Genomic DNA, 27,646 nt, shown 5'->3' with positions numbered 1-27,646 from the left:
GAGAGGGCGGGCGCGAGAGAAAGAGAGGGCGGGCGCGAGAGAAAGAGAGGGCGGGCGCGAGAGAAAGAGAGGGCGGGCGGCGAGAGAAAGAGAGGGCGGGCGCGAGAGAAAGAGAGGGCGGGCGCGAGAGAAAGAGGAGGGCGGGCGCGAGAGAAAGAGAGGGCGGGGCGCGAGAGAAAGAGAGGGCGGGCGCGAGAGAAAGAGAGGGCGGGCGCGAGAGAAAGAGAGGGCGGGCGCGAGAGAAAGAGAGGGCGGGCGCGAGAGAAAGAGAGGGCGGGCGCGCGCGAAAGAGAGGCGGGCGCGAGAGAAAGAGAGGGCGGGCGAGTGAAGAGGCGGGCGCGAGAGAAAGAGAGGGCGGGCGCGAGAGAAAGAGAGGCGGGCGCGAGAGAAAGAGAGGGCGGCGCGAGAGAAAGAGAGGGGGCGGGCGCGAGAGAAAGAGAGGCGGGCGCGAGAGAAAGAGAGGGCGGGCGCGAGAGAAAGAGAGGGCGGGCGCGAGAGAAAGAGAAGGCGGGCGCGAGAGAAAGAGAGGGCGGGCGCGAGAGAAAGAGAGGGCGGGCGCGAGAGAAAGAGAGGGCGGGCGCGAGAGAAAGAGAGGCGGGCGCGAGAGAAAGAGAGGGCGGGCGCGAGAGAAAGAGAGGCGGGCGCGAGAGAAAGAGAGAGCGGGCGCGAGAGAAAGAGAGAGCGGGCTCGAGAGAAGAGACAGCGCGCGCGAGAGAAAGAGAGAGCGCGTCGCGAGAGAAAGAGAGGCGCGCGAGAGAAAGAGAGCGCGCGCGAGAGAAAGAGAGCGCGAGAGCGCGCGAGAGAAAGAGAGAGCGGCGCGAGAGAAAGAGAGGCGCGCGAGAGAAAGAGAAGCGGCGCGAGAGAAAGAGAGAGCGGCGCGAGAGAAAGAGAGAGCGGGCGCGAGAGAAAGAGACAGCGCCGCGAGAGAAAGAGAGCGCCCGCGAGAGAAAGAGAGAGCGCGCGCGAGAGAAAGAGAGAGCGCGCGCGAGAGAAGAGAGCGCGCGCGCGAGAGAAAGAGAGCGGGCGCGAGAGAAAGAGAGCGGGCGCGAGAGAAAGAGAGAGCGGGCGCGAGAGACAGAGAGAGCGGGCGCGAGAGAAAGAGAGAGCGGGCGCGAGAGAAAGAGAGAGCGGGCGCGAGAGAAAGAGAGAGCGGGCGCGAGAGAAAGAGAGAGCGGGCGCGAGAGAAAGAGAGAGCGGGCGCGAGAGAAAGGGAGAGCGGGCGCGAGAGAAAGGGAGAGCGGGCGCGAGAGAATGGGAGAGCGGGGCGCGAGAGAAAGGGAGAGCGGGCGCGAGAGAAAGGGAGAGCGGGCGCGAGAGAAAGAGAGAGCGGGCGCGAGAGAAAGAGAGAGCGGGCGCGAGAGAAAGAGAGAGCGGGCGCGAGAGAAAGAGAGAGCGGGCGCGAGAGAAAGGGAGAGCGGGCGCGAGAGAAAGGGAGAGCGGGCGCGAGAGAAAGGGAGAGCGGGCGCGAGAGAAAGGGAGAGCGGGCGCGAGAGAAAGGGAGAGCGGGCGCGAGAGAAAGGGAGAGCGGGCGCGAGAGAAAGGGAGAGCGGGCGCGAGAGAAAGGGAGAGCGGGCTGGAGAGAAAGAGGGAGCGGGCTGGAGAGAAAGAGAGCGGGCGCGAGAGAAAGAGAGAGCGGGCGCGAGAGAAAGAGAGAGCGGGCGCGAGAGAAAGAGAGAGCGGGCGCGAGAGAAAGAGAGAGCGGGCGCGAGAGAAAGAGAGAGCGGGCGCGAGAGAAAGAGAGAGCGGGCGCGAGAGAAAGAGAGAGCGGGCGCGAGAGAAAGAGAGAGCGGGCGCGAGAGAAAGAGAGAGCGGGCGCGAGAGAAAGAGAGAGCGGGCGCGAGAGAAAGAGAGAGCGGGCGCGAGAGAAAGAGAGAGCGGGCGCGAGAGAAAGAGAGAGCGGGCGCGAGAGAAAGAGAGAGCGGGCGCGAGAGAAAGAGAGAGCGGGCGCGAGAGAAAGAGAGAGCGGGCGCGAGAGAAAGAGAGAGCGGGCGCGAGAGAAAGAGAGAGCGGGCGCGAGAGAAAGAGAGAGCGGGCGCGAGAGAAAGAGAGAGCGGGCGCGAGAGAAAGAGAGAGCGGGCGCGAGAGAAAGAGAGAGCGGGCGCGAGAGAAAGAGAGAGCGGGCGCGAGAGAAAGAGAGAGCGGGCGCGAGAGAAAGAGAGAGCGGGCGCGAGAGAAAGAGAGAGCGCGCGCGAGAGAAAGAGAGAGCGCCCGCGAGAGAAAGAGACAGCGCCCGCGAGAGAAAGAGACAGCGCCCGCGAGAGAGAGACAGCGCCCGCGAGAGAAAGAGACAGCGCCCGCGAGAGAAAGAGACAGCGCCCGCGAGAGAAAGAGACAGCGCCCGCGAGAGAAAGAGAGAGCGCGCGCGCGCGAGAAACAGCACGCGCGAGAGAGAAAGAGCACGCGCGAGAGAGAGAGAGCACGCGCGAGAGAGAGAGAGCACGCGCGAGAGAGAGAGAGCACGCGCGAGAGAGAGAGAGCACGCGCGAGAGAGAGAGAGCACGCGCGAGAGAGAGAGAGCACGCGCGAGAGAGAGAGAGCACGCGCGAGAGAGAGAGAGCACGCGCGAGAGAGAGAGAGAGAGAGAGCACGCGCGCGAGAGAGAGCACGCGCGATAAAGAGAGACAGAGAGCACGCGCGAGAGATAGCCCGCGCGACAGAGAGATCCCGCACGAGAGAGAAAGAAAGAGAGCACGCGCGAGAAAGAGAAAGACAGCCCGCGCGAGAGAGAGCGAGCCCACGCGAGAGATAGCGCACGCGAGAGATAGCGCACGCGAGAGATAGCGCACGCGAGAGATAGCGCACGCGAGAGCGCACGAGAGAGAGAGCACGGGCGAGAGAGAGCGCGCGCCCACGAGAAAGTGCCCGCGAGAGAGAGAGAGCGCACGCGCGTGAGAGAGCTCGCGCGAGAAAGAGCACACGCGCGCGCGCGAGAGAGAGAGCACGCGCGCGCGCGAGAGAGAGCACGCGCGCGCGCGAGAGAGAGAGAGCACGCGCGCGAGAGAGAGAGAGCACGCGCGCGCGCGAGAGAGAGAGAGCACGCGCGCGCGCGAGAGAGCGAGCACGCGCGCGCGCGAGAGAGCGAGCACGCGCGCGCTAGAGAGAGAGCACGCGCACTAGAGAGGGAGAGAGAGCGCGCGAGAGAGAGAGAGCACGCACGAGAGAGAGAGCACGCACGAGAGAGAGAGCACGCACGAGAGAGAGAGCACGCGCACGAGAGAGAGAGCACGCGGACAAGAGAGAGAGCACGCGGACAAGAGAGAGAGACAGCACGCGCGAGAGCGAAAAAGAGAGCCCGCGCGAGAGAGAAAGAGAGAGAGAGAGCCCGTGCGAGAGAGCGCGCGCGCGAGACAGAGTGCGCGCGCGAGAGAAAGAGCATGCGCGCGAGAGAAAGAGCATGCGTGCGAGAGAGAGAGAGAGAGAGAGCACACGTGAGGGAGAGAGGGGGGGGAGAGAGAGAGAGAGAGAGAGAGAGAGCACACGTGAGGGAGAGAGAGGGGGAGAGAGAGAGAGAGAGAGAGAAGAGAGAGAGAAGAGAGAGAGAAGAGAGAGAGAAGAGAGAGAGAAGGGAGAGAGAAGGGAGAGAGAAGGGAGAGAGAAGGGAGAGAGAAGGGAGAGAGAAGGGAGAGAGAAGGGAGAGAGAAGGGAGAGAGAAGGGAGAGAGAAGGGAGAGAGAAGGGAGAGAGAAGGGAGAGAGAGAAGGGAGAGAGAGAAGGGAGAAGAGAAGGGAGAAGAGAGAGAGAGAGAGAGAGAGAGAGCGCGCGCGCAAGCGAGCCAGAGTGAGAGAGAGACACTCAACATTTGAGAGGTATCTGAACGAGCACATCAAATGCTGTGGCAGAGCAGGCAACGGGCCAAGTGCAGCTCAGTGGGATAAGTCCAGTTTGGTGTTTGTTGGTCTGCACTGACATGATGAGCCAAAGGATGTTTTCATATGACGCTCATATTGAACTCCATTCAGAGGATACTGGTTTTAATTCTTGCTGCCAAAGTAAACAACTTCATATTTTACCAAAACTCACCAAGACCTTGGCCATATCAACCACCAACCCCCAGACAAGATCTTGACTGTGCTCCTTTTAATTTCACTGTGTTTGGAATTATCCTCATGTTAATGAAGCAACGAGATGGTCTCTCATCTGCTGCCATTCTCCCTTGAAGTCCTTAGTCAGAGTCCAGTGTTCAACGTACAACTGCTGCATTTTGTAATTAAATATCTGTGCCTTCTTGTATGCACACATTGCAGTGAAGGATTATGTGACAGAAGTACATTAAATACTGCACGAATGGGACAAGGCTCATAGAGACAGACAGTTACGGACATAGAGTCCCAGCTACAAGATGGACATTAAAGCATGGAGTAGTACAATGTGAAATTGCATTTACAGCTCTAATTGCCAGAGTCCCAAAGTGAGCACCTCTGTGCACTCAGCACAATTCAATACTAAACTCCTAAGTTTTCACAAAACAGGAAAATTGTTTCTTCTCAGATGAAGTACTGTCCAAGACACTTACTTCTCCCTGTCAGATTTGTAGGTGTGTGCTATCTCTGGTACCAAAGGATCATCAGGGTTTGGGTCACACAACAGCGAACAGATAGACAGAAGAACTGAAGGAGAAAGAGAGAGACACAATAAGTCACTGAACAACACATGGTATTCTATAGCCGGATGGTACATTACTTAAAGCTTAATCTCAGTGCCTGAGATTCCCGACAACTTCTTCAGCACAGAAATTGCCAGCACTATTGCATTTATTTTTATTTAGATTTACAGACTTTATTTGCATAAGTCACAATGTTTAATAAGTTAGAATTGATAGAAATCTTCAAAATTGTCAGGACAAGTTGCAAAAAATATTTTGGAAAAAGGACACTCATGAGTAACATTAAATCAGTTTTGTACCAATGAAGGGTATAAACCCGAAACATCGACTTTCCTGCTCCTCTGATAAGACCATACGACCATAAGACATAGTAGTGGAAGTAAGGCCATTTGGCCCATCACGTCCACTCCGCCATTTAAATCATGGCTGATGGGCATTTCAACTCCACTTCCCTGCACTCTCCCCGTAGCCCTTGATTCCTTGAGAGATCAAGAATTTGTCGATCTCTGCCTTGAAGGCATCCAACGTCCTGGCCTCCACTGAACTCTGCGGCAATGAATCCCACAAGCCCACCACTCTCTGGATGAAGAAATGGCGCCTCGTTTCAGTTTTAAATTTACTCCCTCTAATTTTAAGGCTATGCCCACGGGTCCTAGTCTCCCTGCCTAACGGAAACAACTTCCTAGCGTCCACCCCTTCTAGGTCGTACATTATCTTGTAAGTTTCTATTAGATCCCCCCTCAACCTTCTAAACTCTAATGAATACAATCCCAGGATCCTTAGCCGTTCATCATACGTTAAACCTACCATTCCAGGAATCATCCGTGTGAATCTCCGCTGGACACGCTCCAGGGCTAGTATGTCCTTCCCGAGTTGTGGGGCCCAAAATTGGACACAGTATTCTAAATGGGGCCGAACTAGAGTCTTATAAAGCCTCAGAAGAACATCGCTGCTTTTATATTCCAACCCTCGAGATAAACGACAACATTACAGGAAGGATGTGGAAGCATTGGAAAAGGTGCAGAGGAGATTTACCAGGATGTTGCCTGGTCTGGAGCGCAGGCCCTATGAAGAAAGGCTGAGGGATTTGGGTCTGTTCTCATTGGAGAGAAGGAGGCTGTGAGGGGATTTAATGGAGACATACAAGATGATCAGAGGATTAGATAGGGTGGACAGTGAGAGTCTTTTTCTGAGGACTTGTACAAGGGGGCATAGCTATAAATAGAGGGGTGATAGATTTAAGACAGATGTCAGAGGCAGGTTCTTTACTCAGAGAGTGGTAAGGCCGTGGAATGCCCTGCCTGCCAATGTAGTTAACTCAGCCACATAAGGGGCATTTAAACAATCCTTGGATAAGCATATGGATGATGGTGGGATAGTGTAGGGGGAGGGGCTTAGATTAGTTCACACGTCGGCGCAACATCGAGGGCCAAAGGGCCTGTTCTGCGCTGTATTGTTCTAATGTTCTAATGTTCTAATTACATTCGCTTTCTTAATCACAGACTCTACCTGCAAGTTAACCTTTAGAGAATCCTGGACGAACACTCCCAGATCCCTTTGCACTTCTGATTTGTGAATTTTCTCACCCTTTAGAAAATAGTCCATGCCTGTATTCTTTTTTCCAAAGTGCAAAACCTCACATTTACTCACATTGAATTTCATCAGCCATTTCCTGGACCACTCTCCTAAAACTGTCTAAATCTTTCTGCAGCCTCCCCACCTCCGCAGTACTACCTGCCTGTCCACCTGTCTTCGTATCATCGAAGCTGATGCTGCCTGACCTGCTGTGTTTCTCCAGCTCCACACTGTATTGACATTGACTAGCTGCATGCAGTCAAGTGATATCAACCTGATTGTTCTCCAATGTTCACTTCAAGTCACTTACATAGAAAAACGTAGTGCTCCAGCACAATGCCTTGGGAACACCACATTTTCCCATCAGAAAAACATTTATTCTGGATCTCTAAAAATCTATTATTTTATTCAACTTGATATTGACCGTACAATTACAGAAACCTCGACTAGAAAAGGATCATGATCAAATGGGTCAATGGGCTAAAAATTGGCAAATAGAGTTCAATCTTTTAAATGTGAGTTACCGCATTTTGGTTCAACAAGCAAGGGTAGGACATATGCAATTAATGGTAGGGCCTTGGGTAATGTTGTAAAACAGAGGGACCTAGGGGTTCAGGTACGTAATTCTTTGAAGTTAGCATCACATATAAACAGGGTGGTTAAAAAGGCATTTGGGCATGCTTGACTTCATTGCTCAGTCCTTTGATTGCAGGAGTTGGGAAGTCATGTTGAGGCTGTACAGGACACTGGTGAGGCCTCTTCCGGAATACTGTGTCCAACTCTGGTCTCCCATTGGGACCTTTTTCCCCACTGGAGCACAGGTGTCTTAATAGAAGTTTATCAAATAATGAGGGGTATGGATAGGGTTAATGGTGTTTGTCTTTTTCCTAGGATGTGGGATTTCAAGATTGGAAGGAACATTTTTAAGGTGAGAGGGGAGTCATTTAAAAAATACATGAGCAGCAAATGTTTTTACACAGAGGGTGGTTCATGTGTAGAATGAACTTCCTCAGGGATGTGGGTACAATTACAACATTTAAAAGACATTTGGATAAGTACATGAATAAGAAATGTTTGGAGGCAGGTGAGACAAGTTTAGTTGGGATTATGGTCAGCATGGACAGAAGGGTCTGTTTCCATGTTGTATAATTCTATGACTTTATTCAAAATTGACACAGTAAAACATTGATTGCATTTGCTTCACTGAACTGCTCTGATACTTTGTCAGCAACTCAATCAGATTAGTTGGGCACAACCTTCCATCAAAACTCTGTGCAGACACTCTTTAATGCTGCCTGAGAGGCCTTTCTAGTCAGTAGGATAAGAACAGTCACCAAGCCATGAACTCATCTGAAAGCTTCTGTTGAACCTGGGACAAGACGACAGGTTGCCTCACCTTTTGACAGTGTTAAAGCTGGGGACCATTGTGATCGGAGAATATCAAGGCAAATGCTGCCATTACTGTTAATGTTTGGATGATAGATCTTCGTTGTAAACGAAACCTGTTGAAACAGTCGAAGAGAAAAACAATAAGCTGCGTGGTAGCAAACACATTGGCAAAAGCAACAATGCTCAGAAAACCAAGCTGTGGCTCCTACCTTAGGTGGTTTGAAAGGATAATCTGATGGGAAATGGATATTCAGAAAGAAAACACCACCTTGGTAAGGGCTGTCACTCTACAATAAAACATCAGAGAGGGCAAGTCAGCAAAAACATTGGCACAGACAGTGAAAGGCGGTGTGTACAAAGACAGGATACTTACTGGCCCCATGATAGTAGCTTGCCAATGAAAATCTGTGAAAGAAAGAGGAGTGTGAGTTGGCTTTTCTCTTAAAGTCAGCAGTTACTTCATCCCTGTTCTTCATTTGGTATTCTCTCAACTCCCTGAGATTTCATCATTCCCCAGATATCGTATAAGACCGGAGTAAAGTATTAGTGGGAACAGGCCTGTCACAGTATTACACCGGAGTTTGGTACTGGGAGGGATAGGTCTGTTACTATATTACACCAGGGTTTACTCCTGGCGAGGACATGTCTGTCACTGTATAGCACTGGAGTAAAGTATTGGTTGGGACAGGTCTGTCACTGGTATGATCTGTCCCATATCTGCAAAAGAAACCCTCTGGTTGAATTATTTTGAAAGAGTGAATGAAGAAGTTTGCACTTCTTGAGTTATCTGAGTCTGCAAGTTTTCTGAGAGAACTATGCATGATTCATGACTTGATCACATGTGCCAGAACACCAGAGCATGACTGGGGATAAAATCACACTGTCTTTTGCTTTCAGAATTAACCTATTGGCAAAAGTGTTTATCTTTTCAGAAAGCCAATCTGTCTTTTCCTCAAGTTGCACATGTCTATACTACTGAACTAAATTCTACATGTTTATTCAATAAAGTTCTGTTGATGATAAACCCAATGTGGATGTTTATTAAGAAACCAAGCTGATGGGTCTTGTTTGAAACCTGATTTCGATCAGTCCTTAAAAAGTATTTGCGATTTTATGTGAGACCTGTGGAGTGATGGGACAAAGGCAATGGTGCACTCCTCCAACCTCTGTTGAGCCACAGAAGTAATGGCTTGCAGCAGGAGTCACAAGGAGGACATCAGAAGTTTACAGTTAAAAGTAGGGGCATGGAAAGCAGACATAATTGAGGTAACAGCACAATCTTTGATATTGATCGAACAGACCTGACCAGGCAGTGAATCAAGTGAGAATCCCATGAAGATAAAGGCAGATCATCAGTGTCGATTTTTTTTAACCAACCTATTCAGACATTTTTGACATGTCTGGGCAGGTGGGACTTGAACTCAGATCTTCTGGCCAGAGGCAGCGACACTATTATTGTATTACAAAGAAACGGTGACTCAATTCCAGAGGTCATTCCCTTCCGAACAGTTACTGTTAAATAGCTGTAAAAAAGTTAACCCAATTCTTCACTGTGGATTACTGATGGAGGTCCGGTCAGATCAATGTTTCAATTTCACATCAACAAACCACCTCAGGAAGCTATGAACAGTCTGGGTCTTAGTATACCACCAACAGACCCAAGGAACTTCAGAAAGGCACCATCCGACTCTCAAATTAGGACATACTGCCATGAATGTTCTCAAGATTGGGACAAAATACTGGAATCTCTTTTCTTTGTCACATGGGATTTACCAAATGAGACCACTTGGTTTTCGTCATTTTCAATTAGTTTGTGGCGATGAGGGGAGAGGAACCTCTGAAACTAAACAAAGAAAAGATTTTAGGCTTGAGGGATGAGCCATCGCACTAGATGATGTGTGTGTTCCAGGAGTGGCTTATAGGAGCCAAACTGGTTCAAAGCTGCCTTAGGACATTTCAACCAACCTTGAAATATTAGACAGACAGTGCTGCGAAATTGCAAACATTTTAACTGTTTGAGATGTTAGTAATCCTTCCTTTACAGAGTGAATCCTGAAAGTGTGCCTCACTGGTACATACAATGTGGTCAAAACAACTACAGAAGCACATTACTGAATAAACAACAGATCATCAGGGGTGGGGGGAAAGAACTGGCTGTGTTGAAGTATTATCACCACTAGGAGAATAAAAAGCACAGGTGTGTACAGTAGCATGGACAGTACAGGATGAAGGAATAGTGAGGATGAGGCAGAGGAAAGACCAGACAAATCCCAAAAGAATACCTACTGTCTGGTTAGATGTCACTGAATGTTTAGGGAGGGTATACAGGATGCTTTTGTTTTGAGAGGTAGTAAAACAAAAAGACCTAACAAAGTTAATCTCCAGCAGAAGTATAGGCTAATATTGTGATAAGTGTACAATCTACCAGTTATCGTGGAAAGGCCAATTGCTAAAAAAAGCATGTTGCATTCTCAATTAAAACAGATGATGTTGCGCTCATGTATTCTGCATAGATCCCGCTGCAAACCCTTGCCTACACAGCATCTATACAGACATATGCAGGTTCATATCAGACATATGAATTAGAAGGCGGCCCCTTAGCCCTCCAAATCTTCTCCACCATTAACAAGATCAAGATTTGTGTTCCAAATTCCACATTCATATCTATACTGGATACTTCTGCCTAACAAGAAACCATCCATCTCCACCTCCACCTTCAAAATATTCATTGGCTCCAACTCCATCACTTTCTGAAGGACATGGTGCATCTTTCTAAAACAACCCAGATATTCCAGGCGTGAATCTACTAAACCAATGAACTGCCTTTAATACATTTATATCTTTCGTTAAAACCAAAGCTGCACACAAATTTAACATGCAGTCTCGTCAATGCTCTGTATAACTTAAGCATAATATCCTTACTTTTGTCCCCCTCTTAATAAAGGATAGAATTCCATGAGCTGCCTTAATCACTTGCTATATCTTCATACTAGCTTTTTGATAGACATTATGGATCCACTTATTGCTAATGTGGCTTCATTCATAGTAATATGAACGTGCATTATATCTTCTGTCTACCTACATAGGTAATTCTGTCATTCCATTTTTGTCACATTTTGCAAGACAACCTAAATCCATTCTAACCCCAAAAAGCTGCCTAATTCAACAATGTCCGAAGTTTCTAATTGTCTAAAACGCATTCAAATTTCTGTCATTGAAGCAATGTTTTCTCTTCAGCTTCTCAGTTTCTGCACACTGGTTTCATTTAAAATCATTTCAAAGCTTCACTTCCATGTGCATGTAGCAGCATTTCTCTCAACTTCCTCAAAAACACTGCTGGCATCTATTTTACCTCTTGAAAGAGGAAAAATACATTGAACACACATGCAATACAAGATGTCACAAGACACAAGGGAAAAAAAGCAGAAAAGTGAAATGGATTGACATGAAAGTAGGAACACAATCAAAAATTATTAGTGCCGGAAGAGGCCATTTGATCCATCATGCCAGTGCTACTCTCCCGCCTTTCCCTCAATCCTCAAACACTGCAGTTCTATCCAAAAAGAGCCAGAGAGAGAAAACTGTCAGAGTACAAATAAAAATGAGAACTTAGCATTGAATGAAGATAAAAGACAGCTGTAAATGACTTGATTGTCAGGCTGATTCTAGTTTTGTGGCCATGTTTTGTACTATGAAGCCACGCATTTTCAATTAACAATATTTGGTCGCTCAATGTCACAGCACCATCAAGTCTTAAACAGAAACATTTTCAGGAAATTTCAAGTGCAAGTTTCAACAAACTTCGGTCTTCATCATCATCCCGTTTAGAGGAATTAGTCAGCCACCTAAAACCACCTTTGACCAACCAGACTTTCACTTAAAACTATGCTGAAAAGCAGAAAGGTAAGCACGCACTTTTCAAACATTTCTTCTCAATGTTTTTAGCTTCATTTTAGCTTTCAAGCATATTTCTGACAATGGCCATTTAAATGGTAGTTTTGCCCTTGGCTGAACATCACACACAAGAAAAATGTCCTGTAACTCTGTGCACTTACAGTCATCTCCTACTGGACCGGCTGAACACAGTGCTGGAGGGTCACGCTCCAAGTCCTGGTATTCCTGGTAAAGAATGAAAAAACAAGTTTAAACAGAGCAAGTTTCCTTGGGTGAAATTCTCACACACAAGTTCAGCAAAACGATTCACGCTGAATGCATCAGTTGGAAAACAGAACAAGCTTCACAATAAGAGATAATAAAATGTGAGGCTGGATGAACACAGCAGGCCAAGCAGCATCTCAGGAGCACAAAAGCTGACGTTTCGGGCCTGGACCCTTCATCAGACAGGGGGATGGGGAGAGGGAACTGGAATAAATAGGGAGAGAGGGGGAGGCAGACCGAAGATGGAGAGTAAAGAAGATAGGTGGAGAGAGTATAGGTGGGGAGGTAGGGAGGGGATAGGTCAGTCCAGGGAAGACAGACAGGTCAAGGAGGTGGGATGAGGTTAGTAGGTAGCTGGGGGTGCGGCTTGGGGTGGGAGGAAGGGATGGGTGAGAGGAAGAACCGGTTAGGGAGGCAGAGACAGGTTGGACTGGTATTGGGATGCAGTGGGTGGGGGGGAAGAGCTGGGCTGGTTGTATGGTGCAGTGGGGGGAGGGGACGAACTGGGCTGGTTGAGGGATGCAGTAGGGGAAGGGGAGATTTTGAAACTGGTGAAGTCCACATTGATACCATTAGGCTGCAGGGTTCCCAGGCGGAATATGAGTTGCTGTTCCTGCAACCTTCGGGTGGCATCATTGTGGCAGTGCAGGAGGCCCATGATGGACATGTCATCTAGAGAATGGGAGGGGGAGTGGAAATGGTTTGCGACTGGGAGGTGCAGTTGTTTGTTGCGAACTGAGCGGAGGTGTTCTGCAAAGCGGTCTCCAAGCCTCCGCTTGGTTTCCCCAATGTACAGGGAGCAACACCGAGTACAGTGGATGCAGTATACCACATTGGCAGATGTGCACGTGAACCTCTGCTTAATGTGGAATGTTATCTTGGGGCCTGGGATAGGGGTGAGGGAGGAAGTGTGGGGGCAAGTGTAGCATTTCCTGCGGTTGCAGGGGAAGGTGCCGGGTGTGGTGGAGTTGGAGGGCAGCGTGGAGCGAACAAGGGAGTCACGGAGAGAGTGGTCTCTCTGGAAAGCAGACAGGGGTGGGGATGGAAAAATGTCTTGGGTGGTGGGGTCGACCTGGGTTCGAATCCTGCCACAGCAGATGGTGGAATTTGAGTTCAGTGAAACATCTGAAATTAAGAGTCTAATGATCACAATAAGAGAGTCAGGTTACATAACTGTATTTTATTTTGCACAAACAGACTTTGTCCATGAGTCAGTTAGATGTCATCACTGCTGTCAAAAGGGGGACAAGTGTTAAATGACATGAATTGAGAAAACAATCTAGCTGCTTCAATTTGGATATCTAAAAGACGCTCTGAGCTATCAACAGCGGAACATGTTCAACCACACATTCAATCTGCAACCTCAACATGTGGCATATCTCTGTCTCTATCACTGCCAAGAAGCCAGGAAACAAAGCATGGTTCAAGGAGCAGTGAAGGACAGCATGACTGGATCAGGCAATAGCAAACAGATTCGCATAATCAGTGAGTAGATATCACATTCGGAGTGAGGCACAGTCCCACTGAGGATGCATCTCTGGGATTCTGGAGCAGCGTGGGCATTTAGTGCATTCAATTAGAAACGTGCACATTTTTTAACAGGATAAATGGAAGGCGAGCATCAGGGCCCAGAACAAAGAAAGACATCACAGGAAAACCCAAGTTCATCGGGTGGTAACAACTGATGACTTGACGATTACATGTTTCTTTCAAATTAAAGGTAAACAGAAGTAATATTTTTACCAGATTAAAAACTAAACAACCAGCAGAAAATTTTTTTTTAAAAATCACAAATTAAGAGCTGAGTAAACAAAATAAGGATGCAAGGCCAGGCAATGTGTTGTACTAACTTGATGTGAGCGCTGATGAATCCCGTAGTGGTTTATTTACTTTTATTTCATTTACAATGACTACATGTGTACCAAGTGGTGGTTGCTTGAAGAACCCTGGCTCAGATTTGACGAGATGGAGTCCAAACTTTCAACACTGAGAGAAGACAGGGAAGGGGGAATGTTATCTGAACTCTGTCTCATGAGGCAGTCACATCCTTTAGATTAACTCACCTCAAATTTGGTCAGTGGTCAGGCAGGAGATGGTGTGACCAGGAGCAAGACAGGTAGAGGATCCAGGAGAGACACAATCAAGAGCTGAGGCTCCTGTAGCAATAACAGGTCTAACATTCTGGCTCTTCATAACGGGCCAGGCAGTATAAATTCCAAGAGAAGTGGAATAACATTGCTTCATTGGAGGCTCCACTGATGATGTCACTTAGCATGGTGACCAAACGAAAACAAGCCAGCTTGGTGAGCATGTCATAAACCTCATTCTGGCTCCTTCTATAGACAAGTGCAGGGGCTGAAGGGAGGATGGGAAAACTGGCCATAGCATGTGGTTCAGAGGGCCAATGAAGCAGTGAGAGAAAAGAGGTTGTAATTGTAGTCAGTAATCAGGGATAAGTATAATCAGGGGCATCAACACTGTTCTCTGTAGCCAGGGTTGACAGTCCCCAAGACTGTGTCACCTATCTGGTGCTCAAGTTTAAAACATCTCATCTGGGCTGTAATGGAACATGGAGCAGGAGGGGAAAGATCTAGTTGTCATGTTCATGTCTGTACCAAATACATAGGTAGAACAAGGAAAGAGGCTCTGTTGAGGGAATATGAGCAGCTAGGGGCTAAATTAAAAAGCAGGACCAGAAAGGTAATAATCTTCAGATTACTACTTTGCACTGTCAACACAATTAAAGTAGTAAACACATGGATCAAAGGCTGGTGTGGGAAAAATGAATTCAAGTCATGGGGCATTGGCACCAGTACTGGGCAAAGGAAGGAGCTATTCCAATGGGTGAGCTCCACCTGAACCATGCTGCAACCAAGAGTCCTAACAAATAATATAACCAGGGCTGTATATGGGGCTCTGCACTGAATAGTGAGAGTGTGGAATGAGTTGTATTAGAACATACAAAATTAAAGGTAAAGGAGAAGGTCAGTTTGCGGTTAGTGATGGGGCTCAATGTTAGCAGAAAATGAAAGGAAGGGACAGAATGTGCGAATGTCATATTGCACCAAGGAACCATTAAAATGTGAAGAAATTTGATAATAGAACAAACTTAAAGGCTTTGTATCTTAAACTCAAGACATTCAGAATAAGGTGGATGAACTGATGCCACAAATCAAAGTAAATGAAAATGACCTCAGTCATTACAAAAACATGATTACAAGGAGGTACTCCAGCACAACTTGCAACCTCATGGCCCAGCATATCCCCCACTCAATAATTACCATCAAGCCAGGTTTAATGGAGAGTGCAGGAAACCATTCCAGGAGCAGCAACAGGCATAGGTGAAATGAGGTGCCAACTTGCTGAAGCTACCAAACAGGACTACTTGAGCACCAAACAGTCAAAGCAGCAAATCATAACCAACCAATCAGATGTAAGCTCTGCAGTCCTGCATGACAGTGGACAATTAAACAACTCACTGGAGGAGACAGCTCCACAAATATGCCCATTCTTAATGATGGAAGAACCCAGCACCTCAGTGCAAAAGATCAGGCTGAAGCATTCACAGCAACCTTCAGCCAGAAATGAGAATTGGCTCATCCAACTCAGCCTCTTCCTGTGCTTCCCCAGAATGACCGATAGTAGACTTCAACTAAATCACTTCACTCCACAGGATATCAAGAAATGTTTGGAGGTGCTGGTTACTGCAAAGACTATGGGGCCTGACAACATTCCAGCAACAGTACTGAAGACTTGTGCTCCAGAACTTTCCATTCCCCTAACTAAGGTCTTCCAGTACTAGTTACAACACTGGCAGCTCCCTGACAATGTACAGGACCTACCTGGGCAATTTTCCACATAGCAAGCAAGACAAACGCAACCCAGCCTATTAGCACCCCATCATTTGTGATGGAAGGTGTCATCAACAGTTCCATCTAGCAGGACTTGCTCAGGTTGGGCTCCACAGGTCTTCTCAAATTGTGACCTCATTACAGGCTTGGTGTAAACTTGAACTAAAGCAGTGATTAGCTCAATAGCTAATTGATAGATTAAACAAGTCAACAAAATATTGGAAATGATAGCAGTATCCAGTACCTCTAACCATTTCTTGATATCCTGTGGAGTGAAGTGATTTAGTTGAAGTCTACTATCGATCATTCTGAGGAAGCACAGGAAAAGGCTGAGATGGATGAGCCAATTCTCATTTCTGGCTGGGATTAATTCAGAACCTAGCAAAGGAGGACTAAAAAGATAATCAATATAGAAAACAAACAATGAAGGCAAACTAGCAACAGCTAAGACATTTCAAACATCTCATTCATATGAATACGAGGGATGAGTTGAGTACCATCACCATCACCACAGTAGTAATAGTATTAGACAAACTAATGGGGCTAAAGGCAAATAAGTCAGTCCCCTGCCCTTAAAGGATTGCATCCTAGGATCCTCAAAGAAGTTGTTAAGGAGACAGTGGATCTATTGGTTTTAAGTTTCCAAAAACTCCTTGGATTGTGGAGAAATGCATAAGTTTTTGTTAAAAGCCCCAATATGACTCCCATTCAAAAAAGAGGAGAGACAAAAGCAGGTGATGATTGGTCAATTAGCCTAACAGCTACTCTTGATACAGTTTGGAAATCAAGAAAGTAATAGAAGAACATGTTGAAGCTTATCATCAAGCAGTGTCAACATGGCTCTGTGAAATGGAAATGGTGTCTGAGCAGTTTAAGAGACTTTTCAGAGGAAGTCTGAACAAGAGTGGATAGAGGGGAACCAGTAGATGTGTTGCATTTAGACTTCCAGAGGCATTTACCAAGATACCTCACAAATGATTAAGTCATAAGATAAAAGCCCCAGTGTTGGAGGCAGTATATTGACATGGATAGAAAGTATTAGCTTATGGGCAACCAAAATGGTCACAGAAATTTGAGGATGCATACATGAGGATCAATGGTCGGCACAACATCGTATGCTGAAGGGCCTGTTCTGTGCTGTATTGTTCTATGTTCTATGTTCTAAAAGTGAGTGGGGATAAAGGGTTTTTTCAGGTTTCGGCAGAATCAGACCACAACCGTTTACAATGTATGTTAATGATGGAGGATGGAAGCGAATATACTGCAGCCAAATTTGCAAACAACACAAAAACAGGTGGAAAGGCAGGTTGGGATCGGGATATGAACAGTTTAAACAGATATTGATAGATTAAACAAGTCGACAAAATATTGGCAAATCAAGTACAACATGAGAATATGTGAAGTTTGTCATTTTGAAAGGGAGATACTGCAACAAAAAGGAACTTGAGGGTATTTGTTAACAAAACACAGACTAGACACCAGTGCAGCAGATAATTGGGAAGGCTAATGAAATGTTAGCCCAAGGGGACTGGAGTATGAGTAGGGCCGACTTACTGCAACTATACAAGGTGCTGGTGAGAGCATATCTGGAGTATTGCGAGTAGCTATCTAAGGAAAGATATTGTTTCACTGGTGGCAGTTCAGAGAAGGTTCACTAGGTTAATGCTGGTACGGAGGGACCGTCTAGGAGCAAAGGCTAAAAAGTTTTCTGAGGAAGGGTCACCAGACTTGAAACATTAACTCTCAACTTTTTTTCTTCACAGATGCTGCCAGATCTGCTGAGCTTTTCTAGCAACTTCTGTTTTTGTTCCCAAAATGGGGCTCTACTCACTGGAGTTTAGAAGAATGGGAGGATATCTCATTGGATTCTTAAGGGGTTTCACAGAGTAAATGCTGAAAGGATGTTTCCCCTCACAGAAATATCTAGGACCAGAGGGCATAGTCTCACAAGTCAATGGTAACTTAAGACAGAGATGAGAAGGAATTTATTTTCTCAAAGTGTTGTCTCCCTTTGGAACTCTTTACCACAAAGCACTGTGGGGGCAGAGTCTATGTGTACATTTAAGGCTGAGATACACAGATTCTTGTCCAGAAAGGCAATCAAGGGTCATGGGAAAAATGCAGCAAAGTGGACATGAGGAGAGTTGGATCAGCTGTGATCCTACTGAACAGCACAGCAGGGTCGAGGGGTCGGCCAGTCCACTCATGTCGCTATTTCCTATTGTCTCAAAGAGTTTGCTTAAACATTGTAAAAGATAGAAGTGTGGTACCCAAGGGAACAAGTTGAGGCTGAAGCACTTTCAGCCAGAAGTGTCAAATGGATGATCTTGTCATGGCAGGATTCTGACATTTCCAGCATCTCAAAATTACATTTTTAACCAATTTGTTTTATTCCACATAACACTAGAAAACCAAAAGAACAGAGGATGCTGTAAATAAGGAACAAAAACAAAGTTGCTGGATAAGCTCAGCAGGTCTGGCTGCATCTGTGGAGGAGAAAACAGAGTTAATGTTTCGGGTCCGGTGACCTTTCCTCAGAGAAAACCACTGGATACTCCAAAAGCTATAGATGCTGAAACAATTCCGCCAGCAGATGTGGAGGCATGTTCTAGAATGAACAGTACCTCTATCCAGCTCATCATCATCACTGATATCTATCTGTGTGGAAAACTGAAAAAGGAGGTCATGCTAACAAAAAGCAGGACAAATCCAAGCCAGCCAATTGCTATCCCATCAGTCTACTTTCAAGTTTCAGCAAAACGATGGACAGTGCCATCAAACGGCTCTCACCCAGAACACGCTCACTGAAACTCAGTTCCCTCAGGACCACTTAGCTCCGGGTCCCATTTCAGCTTTGTTCCAAACATGGACAAGAGCTGAACTGAACAGATGAAGTGAGATGACTTGTCCTTGATAAGAAGGCCGAGTGTGGCATCAATGAGCTCTCGTGAACTGCAATCAATGCAATTGGGTCACATCCAGCATACAGGTAGATAGCTTAGTGGGGGATGGCCACCAGTCTTTTATTGTCAGGATAGCATTGCACTTCATATCGTTCAGGCTTTGATGCCATTGTGAGGACGTGGTTCCTCAAAGCGGTGTCAAAGGCCTAGCCGTATCACGTTGCATCAAAGATCTTCTCTCCATCAGGAGGGGAACAAATAGGAATGTTTACTGATGATTCAGAATTCGTTCAAAGATAAAGCAGTCAGCGTCCAGGCAGCAAGACCTGGACAACACCAAGAGTGAAGTTTAAAGGTGCCAAACGGGATTCATGTCGTACAAGTGTCCAAGTGCTCCGTCAAGCACCAACTCACAGCAGCAGTTGTGTGGACTATAAGATGCATTGCAGCAGTTTGCTATGCCTCTTTCAATTACATCTTCCAAACTACAACTTCTGTCATCTGAAAGAACAAGGGCACTGGACATCAACTGCACATTTCACTCCATCTACCCCACCCTGATATGAAAATCAATTGCCAACTCTTTGTCGTTACCCAACCCAAACCGTAGAACTCGCTCCCTGACAGGTTCAACAGTTCAAAGTTGCACTACATTCTAAAGGGAAATCCAGACTGAGGGATTACTGCTGCTCGCCACCAATGCTAGCGCCCATGAAAACAGATGCGTCTGCCGAGTCTTCGGAAGACGCAATAGCCCCATTCACTTGCTTCAGCACCAGGCTTATGTAAATTCTCCCCTTTTTCATGTATTTGGAAGTAATTATTCAATCTGCACCTACAGGCACTACATTCCAGATTGCAATTCATGCAGTAAAATTTCCTCACACTGTCTCTGGTTCTTCTGCCATTAGCTGTCAGACTATTCCTTTGGTTATCAACTCACCCTTTTCTCCCCTGACTTCTATCACAATTGTTCCTCTGTTTAAACACATCTGCTCTCAGGGACCACTCCTGGTGTCGTATGTTCTATGTTCTCCTCTGGCAAGTGGGAGGCTTTCAAAAATAAGACAATGGGAGTTCAAGAACAGCTTGCTCCTGTTACAGTAAAGGGCAAGGACAGCAGCAGTAGGGAATACTGGATGACAAGATATTGAGGCTCTGGTTAAGGAAAAGGAGGCCTATGTCAAATATAGACAGCTGCATTCAAGTGAATCCTTTGAGTACAGCGGGTGCAGGAGTACACTAACAAGGAAATCAGGAGCAAAAACGAGACAAGAGGGAGCTTTTGAAAATAACTTTAAGGAGAATCCAAAGAGATTCCACAAGTATATGAAGTGCAGAAGAGTAATGGGGGAGGGAATAAGGCCACTTAAAAATCACAAGGCCATCTGTGTGTGGAACCAGTGGAGATAGGTGAACCCAAGAGGTTATGGTGAAGCTGTACAAAACTCTGGTGCGGCCACACTTGGAGTATTGTGTACAGTTCTGGTCACCGCATTATAAGAAGGATGTGGAAGCTTTGGAAAGGGTGAAGAGGAGATTTACTAGGATGTTGTCTGGTATGGAGGGGAAGGTCTTACCAGGAAAGGCCGAGGGACTTGAGGCTGTTTTCATTAGAGGGAAGAAGGTTGAGAGGTGACTTAATTGAGACACATAAAATAATCAGAGGGTTAGATAGGGTGGACAGGGAGGGGCGTTTTCCTAGGATGGTGACGGCGAGCACGAGGGGCCATAGCTTTAAATTGAGGGGTGAAAGATATAGGACAGATGTCAGAGGTAGTTTCTTTAGTCAGAGAGTAATAAGGGAATGGAACGCTGTGCCTGCAACATTATAGAATAGAATCCCTACAGTGTGGAAACAGGCCCTTCGGCCCAACAAGCCCACACCGAACCTCAGAGCATCCCACCTACACCCATCCCCCTATAACCCACCTAATCTACACTTCCCTGTACACTATGGGCAATTTAGCATCACCAATCCACCTAGCCTGCACATCTTTGGACTGTGGGAAGAAACCAGAGCACCCGGAGGAAACCTGCGCAAACAGTAGTAGATTCACCAACTTCAGGTACATTTAAGTCGTCATTGGACAAGCATATGGACGTATATGGAATAGTGTCGGTTAGATGGGCTTCAGATCGGTATGACAGGTCGGCACAACATCGAGGGCCGAAGGGCCTGTACTGTGCTGTAATGTTCTATGTTCTATGTAATATTTTGTGTCAGTATTTACTGTGGAGAAAGACGTGGAAGTAAGGAACTCAGGGAAATAAATAGCGATCTCTTGAAAGGAGTTCATATTACATAAGAGATGGTGCTGGAGTGTCTTAGAACACAATAAGATAGATAACCCCCTGGAACCTGATCAAGTGTATCCCAGAACACTGTGGCAAGCCAGGGAAGAATTTGCATGGTCCCTAGCAGTAAGATCTGTATCATCAATAGCCACGGGTGAGGTGACAGAAGACAGGAGGTTCGCTAATATTGTGTCATTATTTAGAAAAGACTGCAAGGAAATGTCAGGGAGCTACAGACTGGGTGAGCTTATTGTCAGTGGTGAGTTGTCGGAGGGCATTGAGAGACAGAATCCACATACATTTGGAAAGACAAGGATTGATTTGAGAGAGTCAGCATTGCTTTGGGCATGGGAAATTGTGTCTCTCAAACTTGACTAAGCATTTTTACCCCCAAGAGGTAGCCAAGAAGTTACATGAAGGCACAGTTGTAGATATTGTCGACATGTACTTTAGCAAGGTGTTTAACAAGGTTGCACACTGCAGAATGGTTAGTTAGGCGAGATCACAAGGGATCCAGATTTGGCTTGATGGCAGGAGACAGCCAGTGGTACAGGGATATTGTTACTGCTCCTGTTCCAGATGTGCTTGATGGAGTTGGTGTGAAGGGACTTTAGTGAAAATGAATAGAGGAGCCTCTCCTAGATTTTGAAGCTTTTGTTGTTCCTGTCCTAGGAGCGTTTGATGGAGAAGGAGCAAAGAGTGTTTGCTTTTTCTTTCAAGTTTTCTTTGCTTTTGAAAGAGCTGGGGAAATTATTTTATAATTTTACCCCTAGTTGTCTCTACCCCCAAGAGAGGCTGATGGGAGGATGGTGTGCAGGGGGACATCTTTTTGTTTATTTATTAATTTTTGTTTTCCAGAATCAAAGGTACTCTGTTTTTGTTTTGAGAGTCAAAGAAACTTTCCCTTCTGGTTAGACAGGATATTGGAAAATTTTACTTTGTATTTTACCAGTGCTCCTCTCACCCTAGGAGTGTCTGTTGGGTACGGTGTCAGGGGTGTGGGGGTGGAGTCTTCACTTTTTTGTTTCGATCCTTTGTTTAAAAGAGTACAGGGTCGTTGTTCAAACTGGAGGTCTGTAACTAGTACTGTGCTGCAAGGATCGGTGCTGGGGACACTGTTGTTCGTCATTTATATAAATAATTTGGATGAGAACATAGGAGGCATCGACAGTAAGCTTGTGGATGATGCCAAAAGTGGAAAGTGAAGAAGGTGATTCAAGAATACAACAGCATCTTGATCAACTGGGCCAACAAACGGAGGAATTCCAGATAAATGCAAGGTTTTCCATTTTTCTAAGACAAACCAGGTCAGGACGAACACAGTTAATGGTACAGCCTTAAGGACTGTTGTCAAGCAGAGACCCATGGTTCAGGAACACGATTCCTTGAAAGTGGTGTCACAGATAGATAGGATAGTAAAGAAGTTGCTTAGCACACTTGCCTTCATCAGTCAGAGCATCAAGTACTGGAGCTGGGGCTTCATATTATGACTGTCTAAGACATTGGTAAGGCTACATTTAGAGTACTGTTTCTGTGCTGCACGACTGTCTCTAAGACCTTGACAACTTTCTTAAGCATGCTGGCCTGAACTGAGACACACCACCATCTAAGACATTAACAGCATTTCATTAAATTATACAATAGCTGACCTGTTTCTGTATTCTATCCCAATTAGTGCATGCAAAAATCACATTACTTCTAAAAACAGCCTTCTTAGCATCACCCTCCAAGAACTGTTTATCATATATGACTATATCTTTCTGTCTTTTCCTTTTCTCCCAAATGCCATTAGTACTTGTACAAGTGAAATTTGATCTGTTATATTTCTGCACATCTCAGCAGACCACTGCCTTCCTAAATAAGTAACTAACATCCTAATTATTTAACACATGACCAATTTTGTAACCTATTAGAATATGCCCACATGTACAAGCCCAGGCAGCCAATGAAAATGCAGAGATCTTTGTTTCAACTCCCAGGGAGCAACAATATCAAAAACACTGAGCCACTCCTCTTTTCTTCTGTCCTTTAGCCAATCCCACACCCACACCGTCACTATCCTTTCAATCACATGGCTGTTAATGATAATCATGTCGCCCAAAATCTGAGAACACTCTCCATAATTTTTTAAACTAAGTTTGGGCTGTGGTGAGATAGGAGAGCCTCTGGCAGAGGCCATCTCTGCTCCAGTTCTGAAGAGTCACACTGGACTCAAAGCGTTAACTGTATTTGTCCACAGATGCTGCCAGACCTGCTGATTTTTTCTCTAGCACTTTCTGGTTTTATTGCCATCCTGGAGAACTCAGTGGGAAATACAAACCATCAGACCAAAGACCTTGAAAGTGAAGTCACAGGTGGAGAGGGAGGTGAAAAAGGTGCCTAGCACACTTGTCTTCGATGGTCACAACATCGAGTACAGGAGTTGGGTCACCATGCTGTGGGTGTACAGAACATTAGTGAGGTATGCAATTCTGTTTGCTCTTCTATAGGAAGGAAGTTAAACTCAAGGTGGTGAAGAAAAGATTTACAAGGATGTTGCCAGGACAGAAGGGTTTGGAGTTATAGGGAGAGGCTGAATAGGCTGAGGCTTTTTCCCCTGGAGCATCGGCAGCTTAGGAGTGACCTTATAGAGGTTTATAAAATCATATGGGGCATGAATAGGGGTAAATAACAACGGTCCTTTTCTCCAATAATGGAATTCCAAAACTGAAGGGCATAGGTTTAAGGCTGGGAGCAGGGGGAGGAAAGATTTACAAAGGAGTGGGAGGGATAACTTTTTCACATGGAAGCTGGTGCATGTATGGAAATGAGCTGCCAGAGACTGGTACAATAACATTGAAAAGACACCTGGATGGGTATATGAATAGGAAGGGCTTAGAGGGATATGGGCCGAATGCTGGGAAATGGGACTAGACTGGATTCAGATGGTTGGTCAGCACAGACGAATTAGACAGAAGTATCCGCTTCTGTGCTGTATGTCTCAATGATCGAAAATCAACGGAACAGGGAGAATACCTCGATAACATTTACACAAACGCTTTGTGTAGAAAAATCAGTTGAGTTCTTTCCTACTATGCAAGCACGTGTCTTATCAATTTACATGACCAGATGTTTGCTCAGCAATCTGAACATGATCAGCTGTTTTCAGCAATCAAGTTATGTATTAAGTTAAATGTCTTAAATACAAGCTGCAGATTTGAATTGCACGAATACATCACAAACTCAAGATAACATCAAGTTCAAGTTAATTTAAAAAAAAGGTCAGCTCTCATGAAGAGGGACTGGGCTTGTGATATTAACTCTGTTTTCTTCCCACAAATGTTACCAGTCCTGCCAAGATCTCTGTTTTTATGCCATACTTGTGTGGCAGAGGCTTACTGGGTTAAGTAGATCTTTGCTACATTCATACGGATAAAGATTGGCCTGGGGGGAGGGGGGGCACAGAGAGAAAAGAAGGCGAAAGAAGAGAAGTTGAGAACCTCAACATCTTCATCCTCTTGCACTTCCACCTCCTTTGATGCAAGGCGTAGCCATCTCATTTGTTTTGGTTTTGGCATTCATCGCTGCATTTGCCCGAGGTCTCAGCTCTGTTCTACTCAATCTGCTTTCTCATGTAGGAGTACGAAGGTGCTCTTTCCCTAAACGCCTTGCCATTGTCCATCCATCCTGACTGCAAACGACAAGTCTTTCTTGACAACATGAATCAGCTACCTCTTTCACTCCATCCCTTGCCCTAACCCACTGGTCCAAACTTCCTTCAAAGTGGGGTGGAAGGGTGGAATGGAGAGGAGTCGTGAGCCAGGCGAGGGGCAGGGGGTGGGAGGGAGGCGGGCAGGGAGGCGGGCAGGGGGTGGGAGGGAGGCGGGCGAGGGGCGGGGGGAGCGAGGGAGGTGGGGAGGAGCGAGGCGGGCGGGGAGGAGCGGGGAGGAGCGAGGCGGGCTGGCGGGCGAGGGGCGGGGAGGAGCGAGGCGGGCGGGCGAGGGGCGGGGAGGAGCGAGGCGGGCGGGCGAGGGGCGGGGAGGAGCGAGGCGGGCCGGCGAGGGGCGGGGAGGAGCGAGGCGGGCCGGCGAGGGGCGGGGAGGAGCGAGGCGGGCCGGCGAGGGGCGAGGGGCGGGGAGGAGCGAGGCGGGCGGGCGAGGGGCGGGGAGGAGCGAGGCAGGCGAGGGGAGGGGCGGAGCGAGGCGGGCGAGGGGAGGAGCGGAGCGAGGCGGGGGGCGAGGCGGGCAGTGTAGGAAGGGAGGCGGGCGAGGGACAAAAGGCCGTGAGGGAGGCGGGGGACCAGGAGTAGAGGGGCACTGGACAGGGGTACTGTGATGAGGTGGGGTGGCGAAAGGGACTGGATAGGGGGACTGAGAGGGGTTGTGCCAAGGGACGAAGGGGGCCGGGGTATGGAACGAAGCGGGGGACAGAGAAGGGGAGTGGACAAGGAAACTGAGAGGAACCGCGAGGGGGAGAAGGGCAGCGGCCACGGGGACCCCGAGTGGGAGAAGGGCAGCGGCGTGGGGACCGCGAGGGGGTGAAGAGGGAGAAGGGGAGCGGTCCAGGGGGGCTGCGAGGGGGTGAAGGTGGGAGAAGGGGAGCCATCATGGGGACTGCGAGGCTGTGGCGGGGGGGAAGCAGACAGGGGGACTGCCAGGAAAGGGCAAGGCGGACAGGAGGACTCTTGGAAAGTGGACAGGGGGCTGCGAGGAGGGAGGGAGGCCTGGAGAGTGGACAGGGGTCTGCAAGGTTGGGGCGGGCAGACAGGGGGACCGTGAGGGGAAGGCAGGGGGGGGGGGGGGGGAAGAGAGGGAGTGGGGGGGCAGAGAGGGTGTTGGGGGAGAGGGGGGGGAAGAGAGGGCGTTGCAGGAGTGGGGGGAGAAAGGTCATGGGGGGAGAGAGGGAGTGGGGGGGGCGGACAGGGGACCCTGAGGGGGTGCGGACAGAGGGGCCAGATAGGGGGACGGGGGGCGGATTGGTGGACCGGACGGGGGTGCGGGGCTGCGATAGGGTTAAGCGGACCGTGAGGGGAGGGAGTGGGGGTGCGGACAGGGGTCTGTGAGGGGGCGTGGCGGACTGGGAGGGGAGGGAGTGGAGGGGGTGCAGACAGGTGGGCTGTGAGCGGGGGGGGGGGGAGACAGGTGGGCTGTGAGCGGGGGGGGGGGGAGACAGGTGGGCTGTGAGCGGAGGGGGGGGGGAGGGGGGGGAGGGGGGGGAGACAGGGGGACCGTGAGGGGAGGGGGCTGACAGGGGGACTGTGAGGGGGGGGGTGGCAGACAGGGGGACCGTGAGGGGAGGGAGTGCAGGGGGCGGACGGGGAACTGTCGGGGAGGGGAGTGGGGAGGGGAGTGGGGAGGGGAGGGCAGACAGGGGGACCGTGAGGGGAGGGAGTGGGGTGGGCGGACAGGGGGACCGTGAGGGGAGGGAGTGGACAGGGGCACCATGGGGGGGGGGGGTGTGGAGGGGGGCAGGGAGACAGTGAGGGGAGGGAGATAGGGGGGCGGACAGTGAGGGGAGTGGTGTGGGGGTGAGTGTGGGGGGGGGAGGTGTGGGGGTGAGTGTGGGGGTGAGTGTGGGGGGGAAGGAGTGTGGGGGGGGAAGGAGTGTGGGGGGGGAAGGAGTGTGGGGGGGGGGAAGGAGTGTGGGGGGGGGGAAGGAGTGTGGGGGGGGGGAAGGAGTGTGGGGGGGGGGGAAGGAGTGTGGGGGGGGGAAGGAGTGTGGGGGGGGGAAGGAGTGTGGGGGGGGGAAGGAGTGTGGGGGGGGAGAAGGAGTGTGGGGGGGGAGAAGGAGTGTGGGGGGGGAGAAGGAGTGTGGGGGGGGAGAAGGAGTGTGGGGGGGGGAGAAGGAGTGTGTGGGGGAGAAGGAGTGTGGGGGGGGGAGAAGGAGTGTGTGGGGGAGAAGGAGTGTGGGGGGGGGAGAAGGAGTGTGGGGGGGGAGAAGGAGTGTGCGGGGGGAGAAGGAGTGTGGGGGGGGAGAAGGAGTGTGGGGGGGGAGAAGGAGTGTGGGGGGGGAGAAGGAGTGTGGGGGGGACGAGGATTGGGGGTGGGGGGAGGGGTGGGGAGAGGGGTGGGGGGAGAGTGGGAGGAGGAGTGGGGGTGGGGGAGATGAGTGGGGGGGGCAGAGGAGTGGGGGGGAGAGGAGTGGGGGGGAGAGGAGTGGGGGGGAGAGGAGTGGGGGGGAGAGGAGTGGGGGGGAGAGGAGTGGGGGGGAGAGGAGTGGGGGGGAGAGGAGTGGGGGGGAGAGGGGTGGGGGGGAGAGGGGTGGGGGGGAGAGGGGTGGGGGGGGAGAGGGGTGGGGGGGAGAGGGGTGGGGGGGAGAGGGGTGGGGGGGAGAGGGGTGGGGGGGAGAGGGGTGGGGGGGAGAGGGGTGGGGGGGAGAGGGGTGGGGGGGAGAGGGGTGGGGGGGAGGAGTGGGGGAGAGGGGTGGGGGCGGGGGGAGGATGAGTGGGGGCGGGGGGAGGAGGAGTGGGGGCGGGGGGAGGAGGAGTGGGGGCGGGGGGGAGGAGCAGTGGGGGCGGGGGGAGGAGCAGTGGGGGCGGGGGGAGGAGCAGTGGGGGCGGGGGGAGGAGCAGTGGGGGCGGGGGGGAGGAGGAGTGGGGGCGGGGGGGAGGAGGAGTGGGGGCGGGGGGGAGGAGGAGTGGGGGCGGGGGGGGAGGAGGAGTGGGGGCGGGGGGGGAGGAGGAGTGGGGGCGGGGGGGGAGGAGGAGTGGGGGCGGGGGGGGAGGAGGAGTGGGGGCGGGGGGGGAGGAGGAGTGGGGGCGGGGGGGAGGAGGAGTGGGGGCGGGGGGGGGGAGGGGAGGAGGAGTGGGAGTGGGGGGGGAGGAGGAGTGGGGGCGGGGGGGGAGGGGAGGAGGAGTGGGGGCGGGGGGGGAGGGGAGGAGGAGTGGGGGGG

The 27,646-nt window shown here is 49.5% G+C and overlaps 1 protein-coding gene across 4 annotated transcripts in view; it reads right to left on the bottom strand.

Annotated features, from left to right (window-relative positions):
- Positions 1-4,489: 4,489 nt before the first annotated feature.
- Positions 4,490-27,646, bottom strand: part of LOC125447939 (ubiquitin-conjugating enzyme E2 D4-like) — a 32,529-nt gene continuing 9,372 nt past the window's right edge. For 2 of the 4 annotated variants that reach the window (XM_059641066.1, XM_059641065.1), the window contains exons 2-6: positions 11,622-11,685; positions 7,940-7,971; positions 7,776-7,853; positions 7,574-7,679; positions 4,490-4,606 (exon numbers count right to left, since the gene is read on the bottom strand). In XM_059641066.1, coding sequence (XP_059497049.1) covers positions 4,509-4,606; positions 7,574-7,679; positions 7,776-7,853; positions 7,940-7,971; positions 11,622-11,685 — 378 coding nt within the window. In that variant the 3' untranslated portion in view covers positions 4,490-4,508. Of the gene's footprint in view, positions 4,607-7,573; positions 7,680-7,775; positions 7,854-7,939; positions 7,972-11,621; positions 11,686-15,819; positions 15,931-27,646 lie in introns of those variants that run through there. The other 2 variants (XM_048522752.2, XM_059641067.1) reach the window with 2 other exon arrangements.

The sequence above is a fragment of the Stegostoma tigrinum genome, chromosome 40 (genome assembly GCF_030684315.1).
Source record: "Stegostoma tigrinum isolate sSteTig4 chromosome 40, sSteTig4.hap1, whole genome shotgun sequence".
In the NCBI taxonomy this organism is placed as follows: domain Eukaryota; kingdom Metazoa; phylum Chordata; class Chondrichthyes; order Orectolobiformes; family Stegostomatidae; genus Stegostoma; species Stegostoma tigrinum.
The sequence above is the reverse complement of the archived record's forward strand: the minus strand, read 5'-3'. Positions and strand labels throughout refer to the sequence as shown.